General features: G+C 32.1%; 1 protein-coding gene across 1 annotated transcript; it reads left to right on the forward strand.

Annotated features, from left to right (window-relative positions):
• The first annotated feature begins 4,059 nt into the window (after positions 1-4,059).
• LOC120158899 (TVP38/TMEM64 family membrane protein slr0305-like) lies at positions 4,060-7,118 on the forward strand. The gene is made up of 7 exons (XM_039169630.1): positions 4,060-4,670; positions 5,041-5,093; positions 5,230-5,322; positions 5,408-5,631; positions 6,314-6,380; positions 6,594-6,701; positions 6,937-7,118. Exons 1-7 carry the CDS (start codon positions 4,133-4,135, stop codon positions 6,958-6,960), a joined length of 1,107 nt encoding a protein of 368 aa, XP_039025561.1. The 5' UTR covers positions 4,060-4,132; the 3' UTR covers positions 6,961-7,118.
• The last annotated feature ends 2,539 nt before the right edge of the window (positions 7,119-9,657 follow it).

A 9,657-nucleotide genomic window follows, 5' to 3' on the forward strand; every position in this document is an offset into this window, starting at 1 on the left:
AATCGTAACATGGAGATCAAATTTAGGAACAAATTAGTGAACAAAATCGAATTTAGGGACAAAGATGGGGCTTTTGACATAGAAGGGGACTAAAAGGGGAATTTTCCCTATTTTATTAGAAAACGCGGATCCTCCCCGGGTCTGCGTCGACGCGCGGGTCACCGCTCGGGTCCATGGGCCTGAGTATAAATATCAAAAAATTTTATATTCTTCTCATTTCTTCTCCTCTTGCCAAAACGAGACCCCCGTCTCTCTTATTCTCTCTCGCCAGTTCTTGTGTTCCTGAAGAACACATGAACGCCGGCGTGAATTTCCAGATTCCGGTGACTCGTGCCGCCTCGTCGCCGCCGTTGAACGGCGACGGCCACCGTTCATCGGCGGTAAAACCCAAAAAAAATTTAATTTTTCGCAAGTTCCCAACTCCCCTATTTCAAATATCCGATTGGTTTTCCACCAAATCAAGCCTCGGGGACTAGATCTACCGAAGTAGATCTTGAAAACGCCCCTTGTTCATCGGCTAATAAGCAATTTGTGGGTTCATTTCGCAACAAATAACACAGGGGATACGACATGCAAGACAAGAAATCGAATGAACAAGGTAAAAAAAAAGCTACCTTTTTTTTATTATCTCTCTCGAAGATCTTTACAAGGGCTTGAACTTTCTTGGCTATTGTGTGTGAGTGGTTGTTACACAGTGATCTCGTGTGTGAATCCAGTGTCAATCCCCCCCTTTGTGTGTTGATTTTTACATTTATTTATACTGAAAAAAAACCCTACTTTAGATTACATATTTGAAACCTAATGAAACTCTAATGCTGGGTTTACGGTTTTTGGTAATGAACATGAGTCTTGATCACCGGATGATGCGGGTCGCTGTGCGAGGCGTGCGGCTGGGGGTTTCAATGAGTGGAGTGCGGCGCTGGAATGATTGGAGGTTGAAACCCTAAAGTAGGGTCTGCTATGAACCGTTGGATCTAGTCTAGATCCAACGGTCATTAACGCTGGCGGCTGGGATGAGCTAGGGTTTCCAGGAACCCTATTCCTCTGCACGGTGGGCTACACTCCAGCGGTTTATTGGGCCTGCAAATGTAATTTTATTTTTAAAATGGGCATGTACCATTTAATTAATAATATTATATATATATAATTATAGAATACAATAATATTAATAAAAGACAAAATTGAGTGTCTTCACTTTGCAACACGTAACATTAGAGTTTCATAAATTAACTTTTTTAATGACAGTTTTAGTTGAAGATTCATGGGTAAAGGCACATATTGTAAAACACCATGAACATTCTCCTATGACCCTCCAAAACACAAATCTATCCAAACATGATCAACATTAGATGATTTCATTCTACAAATTGTAAATTAATTTACTAAACAAACAAGCTATAAACTATATATCATCATTAACTTAGATAAAAACATACCTTTATTAAGTTGATAGTTGATAATTTGGGAGAGAAATCATTGAAAATTATATAGAAATAAAATTATGTAAAAAAAATTAGAGATGGGGAAGGATGTCGTTGGATATAAGAACAGATGTCGCCGGAGAAAGTGATAGATGGAGATGGAATGAGTTGCGATTTAGGGATTTAGGTTATGAGTTGATGCTGCTGCGTTGTTATATACCCAAAACATTTGTGTTGCGAAACTAAAACCTGTTGCGAATTTGAAATTCAGTTGCGAATTTGAAATTCAGTTGCGAATTTAACTTTGTGTTGCGAATTTGAATATCGCGTTTCGAATTTGACTTATGTGTTGCGATTTACAAATTCGCGTTGCGATTTATAGATTCGCGTTGCGATTTACAGATTCGCGTTGCGAAATTGGAAACTGGGTTGCGAGATTTGAGTTCGCATTGCGAATTTGAGATCGCGTTGCGAATTTGTTGGTCATTTTGGCAAATCCAAAAAAAGTTTGTTAAATTCGTATATTATAAGGTATTTTTGGTCACTGAAGTTATTTTCTCCTTAAAAAATTGACCCTTGAACTTGACTAAAATAAATAAATTAGTCATGTCATCAACTATCGTAGATTGTCACGTCAGCACCGTGAAGTATCACATCAATATCGTAAGAGTCAACGACATAAACTATTGGTCAAATGTCCATATTGGGTCTGTTAAATTTGAGGGGCACATTGGATGTAAAAAAGTACGAGGGCCATATTTTTTTAAGTACAAGAGCCTCACATATAATTTTGCCTAAAATATTTACATGAACCTTTAATAAAATGTATACACAAATAATTCAATATTTTCTATTTTTAAAGTTTTATTTATTTGAAAATTTAGAAACATACATACGTCAATTTAATTATATGTTTATTATTAGGTATTAATATATTGAGAGAGATACGTGTTTATACCAGTGTAAGTATGTGTTAAGGGCTACACACTTTTTTATTTTATTTGCTTGTAATAGTGTAAGTATATGTTAAGTGCTATATTTTTGTTATTGTATGAATTATGAAACTTTAAAACGTTAATATGATATTATTTTGAAAAAATATATAATAGGTTAACTGGACGTTAACTTGTAACAGAATTGTTAATAACAATTAATTATTATTTTTTAATGGTTACATTACTAATAAAAAAATCGTGTAACTGTTATAATGATTAACCATCCGTTTAATCTAAACAATATGGTTAACCGTACAAGAACATCCCTAAACAACACAATTCAGTCATGACCTAGGCAAAGTTGGTCAATAGTAATAGTATTGTTTAGTGTTGATACGTTGCTAAATTTTTATCTTGTTGAACCTAAATGAATTGTTGGATTTCTTTGAATACAACTTGTTATATGGAAATTATTAATTGATTAATGATTAATGTATATTATTAATATAATATCATATATATGTTAAATTATTGATACATTATATATTATTATATATTATGTCATTTAAAATAATAAAATTGTTTGAATTTTTTTATAATTTTGGAGCTTTGAATGAGAAATTGATCCAAATGATATTGAAGAAAATGTGGAACTAATTGTTGGTTCGTAAATGTGCAGACGTGCACGATGTTTGTAACGTGAATGTCCGAACGGTCTAACTCTTTGCGGGCTTGCGAATATTTTAACCTAAATGTAAGATATTTTCCTAAAATATATAATATCTTTTCAAAATCTGTTTTGAAATTAAAATGATAAATATTAAAATGTTCCTTTAATCAAAATAATAATTTTGGAAATTATTTAATTATTTGATTCTCATTAATGCTAGGTTAGGTAAAAAAAATTCAATTGTTCACAAGGTGAACTCCATATAAATATTGTGTTAATATACTAGGTTAAACACAATTCAAAAACCAATTAAAGGAATTCTTTTATCTAGTTTTTGGTGATATGTGAAGAAAAGAAATAGTTTGTGATCTTGACAGTTGTGCTATTGTGCGTTGATCATCTCGTTGTTGTATCTTGGAAGACAGACTATCAAAGATCTCGAGCACTAAGGAGTAACTGAAAATTTGTCTTGAAGAAACTACGTAATTGTAGGCCTTAACTTATTTATGTTCACATATTTATAGTTTTATATTTAGATTATTTAATCGAATATTTTTCATGTTATTAATTGTCTTTGTTTTATTTTTTATTAATGTACATGAATTTTACGATGAGACTATGTCGAGGAATTGCATGTCGTTTGATTTGATTTGTATGAATCACCATAGAAACAAATTATGGATCTATAAAATATTTAATTTTTCTTTTCTTTTCGTTTCGTTTCGTATTGTTATACCTATAACAAATATGACATGTATTATATCATTTAAAGTGATGATATAACATATATTACATCACCTAAAATAATGATATATTATGTATTACGTCACTCAAAATAAATATATAACATGTGACGTGTCAAATATTAAATATATACAAAAATATTATATCAATATATATATATATATATATATATATATATATATAATCATTAGTAAATTACTTTTTTTTATCTAATAAAGATACTTTTAATATAAAGTAATGTAGTAATTGGAGAAGGATAATAAGAGGGGGGATCTTCGAGGCTGATAATTTTTGGGATTAATAGAAAGACGTGGCATGATGTGAGGCAGACAATTTCCGAGCCACAACCCTGAACGTACTATATGCCCACGCCATCGTTGTCTCTTCCTCAACAAACCAGCTTCAGCCTTCAGCTCGAGGCATTAGCGCGCCCACTCGTGTTTGTGTTGTGTTGTACTGTGTCGGCCATTGTTATCCTCCTTAAAATGCGCGCTCTTCTTACCTTGAGACCTCCGTGCATTTCTTCTTGTTATTTTCCTCCTACTTCCTCCTCTTCCAATTCCTTTCTCTATAGCTGCTTTAGACCCAACAAGCGTTTCCATTTATTCAAGCCTTGTTCTTCCCTCAGACAAACAAAGAAGCAGCAGTCCCTTCAAAAGAGTCCGCCCAATGCTCCACAGAGTGTGAGGTGGTTCCTCAACCCCAAAGGCGACGATGACGAGAAAATAAAAGGGGATGGGGATGGGGATAATGGAGAAATTGAAGGGGACACTGCGCTTAAAGGTACCCTTTTGGCTGGAGTTTTACTTGTGGGTGTTGTTGGTGGATTTGGATTTGCTGGGTACGTCTACAAGGACCAAATCAACGCTTTCTTGAACCAGTTCTCCACTTTCATTGAAGGTATTATACTTCGTGAAGTCCGGACCTTGTATTGTTTTTGTTAATTGGGGCTCTTTGAAATCGGAATTGATTTTTTTTATCATTATTTGAATTTCCTGATTTAGTTTACTTTAGCTTTCCAGGTATTTTTATGGATTTGGGATTTACATGTATCTTCTTATCCACTAAAGAAATTTTAACACTGTAATTCGTGCAACGTTAAACCATTCACAGTTTTGCGTTTGAAGTTATCTGCACTGTGAAAAACCCTTAAATAGCATATTTAAGAGAACGTTCTTGTTTGGGGCTTCGTGCTTTCTAATTCTTTCTTTCTTTCATTCACTAATGAACGTGGTCTAGAATTTTAATGGGGGGTTTCTTCAATAAACAGGCTATGGACCTGCTGGATATGCTTTGTTTGTAGCAGTTTATGCAGGATTGGAAGTAAGCATCAATTATCATTTTTCATGCTTTACCTTTTTTATTCGGTTCTATTCGACTCCCAACAATGAGTTACTTTTGTTTTTCTTCTAGTTTTTTATGCAGTCTAATGCTTGTAAGTCTTTTTGTTATGTTGTAGGTTCTTGCTATTCCTGCCATTCCATTGACCATGTCTGCTGGTCTTCTTTTCGGCTCTGTCATTGGCACCATTATAGTCTCTATTAGTGGAACAGTAAGCTTTTTATCTTCCTAATACAAGAGAGGAGAGAATGCGAGTGCGCCGGAACTTGTGTATTAACATTCTTTTGATCTTTTAGGTGGCGGCAAGTGTTGCCTTTCTGATTGCTAGATATTTTGCTCGTGAGCGAATTCTAAAACTAGTTGAAGGGAACAAAAAGTTCCTTGCAATTGACAAAGCAATTGGAGAAAATGGCTTCAGAGTGGTGACCCTCCTTCGATTGAGTCCTTTGCTCCCGTTTTCACTGGGGAATTATCTCTATGGATTAACATCTGTGAAGTTTGTGCCATATGTGTTGGGAAGGTTTGCTTTCTTCATCTTTGAACTGATAATGTGTGCTTGCCTTTTATGTCTGTTGTGATGTTTAAATGCCACTAAAGAGATATTCATGATTCACTAAATTGACAAATAGTTGCATCAACCTTCAACTTACCAACTTGTTGTAAAATTTTGTTATTAAAGAAAATTAATATTTATTAGATTGTTATTCTAAATGTTTTCAGGCATGCTCTCGCGACCACAGTTATAAAATTCTCTCCCTGTCTCTATTTGACTGAAATTTGATATAAGTTTCTTCTGGTATGATCGCCAACTGCACCGCATTTTCCCATATAAATTAGAATGATCCTGAAATTATTTTTACTTTTCAGATTAAAAAACATTTATTCAATTTGAATGATCAAGATTTGTTATATATGCATTATCATTAATAAACGAATTCCTAAGAGCTTTACATGATGTTTGCCAAAAGTGGATGGAGTCTTGAGAAGAGGTCCTTAATCCTCAATTATGGAAGGAGAAAGGGACCTAAAGAACAGTTGTTTAGCCTACAGCTTGCTATGATCTAAAGGCTAGATTATGATGTAAAACCAACTTGGTATTTGGTAAAACACTTATCGCCTTTGAATTGGGAAATAGAAGTTTGCTAAAAGTCTACCTGCTATCCACTTTAAGCTCCAAACTGAATCAAATGATTGTCATGCAGTTGGCTGGGGATGCTTCCAGGAACATGGGCTTATGTCAGTGCCGGTGCATTCGGTCGAGCAATTATTGTAAGTTCACGTTTATATTCCTTTCGAAGTAATCTATATGATAAAATTTTAGTCATTCAAACTTCATATTTTTTATCCATGTCTTTTGGGAAGAGGGTAATGACCCCATGACACTTGCACCTATTTTTGGTGTTATGGTTAGTTATCATGCAGTTGCCTGAGTTCTGGTTTTATCAAATGACTTATATTTTTCTCCTTTTGAAACCTTTTCAGCAAGAGGATTCAGAGTTCGGGATCGGTGGAGGAAATGGTATATTGACTCTCGGACTCGGACTGTTGGTCACTGCTGTAGCAGCAGCTTATGTGACGCAGCTTGCAAAGGTAATCTCATTTGGCTACCTTATCATACTGTTGACCTTTTTATTGCCAGTGCCCATATCATCAGTCCAAATTTCATTTGATGACTTACTTTCGAGTCCAAGAGGTACGGGGCAGGTTAGGATTAGTGGTTGCCTAAAATCTCACACGACAGGTTGTCGGCAATGAAAATGGATTGTGTCCTTTCCCCTCCCGAATTGATTATCTGATATCTGTTGCCTGGGTTGTGATGGTGCAGGATGCCGTGAAAGATATCGAGTGAGCATTCAGGAGCCAGTTTTGGTACACTTAAGTTGATTACAGTATAGCTGAAAATTGTAAAACTGACGACTGCAAATCTAGCGTATATACATCAAAATCAATCTGTATGTAATGCAATGAATTCCACCTTTTAGTGAATATACCATCCTTATTGTTACGTAAATCATTAGCAATAGCCTTTGGGCGGCGTTGTTTTTTTAATTGGTTGAGTGGATGGTCGAAAGTTTTTGGGATGGTGTCAAGAATGATATTTAGGGATAATTATTGAGGTTTGATAATGAAGGAATAAGAGTGGGGTGGGGTCGATGGTACTTATGTAGTTAAAAGTGATTCCAGAGGTGAAAGTGACACTAGTTTAGACAAATGATTAATATAAAAATATGTGTTTAAATTATATTTCGAAATATAATTTGATGTCTAAATATTTTTTCATTAAAATTATATGCATAATGTTTTATTTTTACATTTTTAGATGTCTACCGTTATATTTTGAATTTTTTTAATAATAACAAATAATTTTAAAAAAACAGAAAAAAGTTAAAAAAATAAAAACCCTTCCCCCTCGTTGTTCCTCTCCCTCCGTTGCCCTGCCTCCGACGGTGAACGGTTATCATCGGTTAGGTTTTGTTCGGAGCACGACGAGGAACACAACGAATGTGGCCGTGTAACGTACGGATTGTTGTAGCCGTCGAAAAACATAAATGAAAACCTTCAAATCCGACAATCCTTCACAGTGTTTTTCAAAATGATCGATGTAGTTTTACAGTGGGTGAGGGATTGAGTTTTGGTTGCAACGGTGATATGGTTAGAATGGTGTCAATGATAACGATCACAAACCTATGATGGCTGATCGACAACGGAAAATATAAAATTTGGGGTTTTTTATATTTTGATATTAATTTTTTGAAATAAAATATTTTTAAAATTTTATATGCGTGACACGTATCAGATAACGACCAAATTTAATGATCGTTATTGTCCAACACTTAAAAGTGTAACGTTAAAAATATTAAACATCTATTTTGAACTAATTTTTTTTTAAACACAATTCGTATTTGGAGGTATAATTTAAAGATTTATTTTTGTATTAAGCCTTAGATAAAAGAATAGGCAAATAGGTAATGATTTAAATGTGAGTAGGCGTCCTATTAATGATTATCTTACAATAATATACAACATAACGAGAATAACACTCGAAAAATAAAACAACATTATAATTCAAGACCATATATTTGTTGGAAACAAATATCTCAATTTAAAAAATATTAAATTATAATAAATTCAGGTAAAAAGTTTATTTTTTTTCTAGAGAATATAAAGAAAAGGACAAACTATACAAATAGTTACTAAACTTTTAGAAAATTTTCATTTTGTTCATTAAAATCAAAAATATTTTTTTTCTAAAATTATCGTCGTTAATTATAACTTTCATTTCGATCATTGTTTCGTTATACAACTAAGTACAGTTACGATATGCCCACATGTTAACAATAGTTGTGTTATCATCTTATTGAAGGTATTATTTTGTTAAAGAAAAATAACATATGGGCAGGCTAACTTAATTATTATTGATATGTGAGTGTATCACGCCAACTACTGTTTACAGTATAGGTTCAGTGATAACAATGAAAGTTTTATTAATAATAGTGATTTAGGACCAATTTGACATTACACTTGAAAGTTTAAATGCTGTAGAAAAGAACTTTTAAAAGTATTTTTTGAAAATACAATTTAAAATTTAATTATTTAATGGATTACTATTAAAAATGATTTTGAATAGATAGAATATTCATTTTAAATGCTATGTTGTCAATTAAAAATATGACATTTAAATCATATTGACACTTATTAATACAACAATATATAAAATATATCAACTTAAACTATAATAAAAGTTATAAAAATATTTTAAGATAACTCATTAATGATATTTTTATAAACAAAATATTTTATTAAGAAAAAATATATGATAAATTATGTGTTTAGTACCTAAACTATCAATTTTGGTCCCTTTTAGTACTTAAATTTAAATTTTTTCACAACCATGCATAATGTTTAGTTTTTGTTTCGTTTTAGCATCTCACTGTTAAAAACTTAATGGGTGATATGCATGTGGCACCTTTTTTATGGCTAAATTGCATCATTCATCACTAACCTATCTTCTCATTCCTATTTTGGTCACTAAAGTTTAATATTTTAATTTAATTACTTAACTTTCAAATTACTCCTAATTTAACCACTCTAACTTTCAATTTTTTTAAATTTTTTATTTTTAATTACATATTAAAAAATAATAATATAAAATGTCATGTCACAAAAATTATTAATAAAATAGATTAGAGTGATTAAAATAAGAGCAATTTGAAATTTGAGTATTTAAATTAAAGATTTTTAAACTTTAGTACCAAAATAGAAGTGATAAGATAGTTGAGCGATGAATGATATAATTTACCCATAAGAAATATAGTGTCGTTAAGTTTTTAACGACGATGTATAAAAATGAAACAAAAACTAAACATTAGGTATATTTATGAAAAAATTGAAAGTTTAAGTACTAAAATGGATCAAAATTGATAGTTTAGATACTGCAGTATAATTTACCCAAAAATATTATAAATACCTTTTAACATTTGAATTTTTAAATAAATATTTTAATTATTATGATTTAATCATAATCACTCATTTAATTTAAAAATAA

This window comes from Hibiscus syriacus, unplaced genomic scaffold (genome assembly GCF_006381635.1).
Source record: "Hibiscus syriacus cultivar Baekdansim isolate YM2019G1 unplaced genomic scaffold, ASM638163v2 tig00111332_pilon, whole genome shotgun sequence".
NCBI lineage: Eukaryota > Viridiplantae > Streptophyta > Magnoliopsida > Malvales > Malvaceae > Hibiscus > Hibiscus syriacus.

What these genes read in the sequence shown, in the direction of transcription:
- LOC120158899 (XM_039169630.1), top strand. Translation starts at nt 4,133, where the DNA reads ATGCCCACGCCATCGTTGTCTCTTCCTCAACAAACCAGCTTCAGCCTT. An exon ending in CAGTTTATGCAGGATTGGAA is followed by an intron (nt 5,094 to 5,229) that starts GTAAGCATCAAT and finishes GTTATGTTGTAG; the next exon opens with GTTCTTGCTATTCCTGCCAT. An exon ending in CATTCGGTCGAGCAATTATT is followed by an intron (nt 6,381 to 6,593) that starts GTAAGTTCACGT and finishes AAACCTTTTCAG; the next exon opens with CAAGAGGATTCAGAGTTCGG.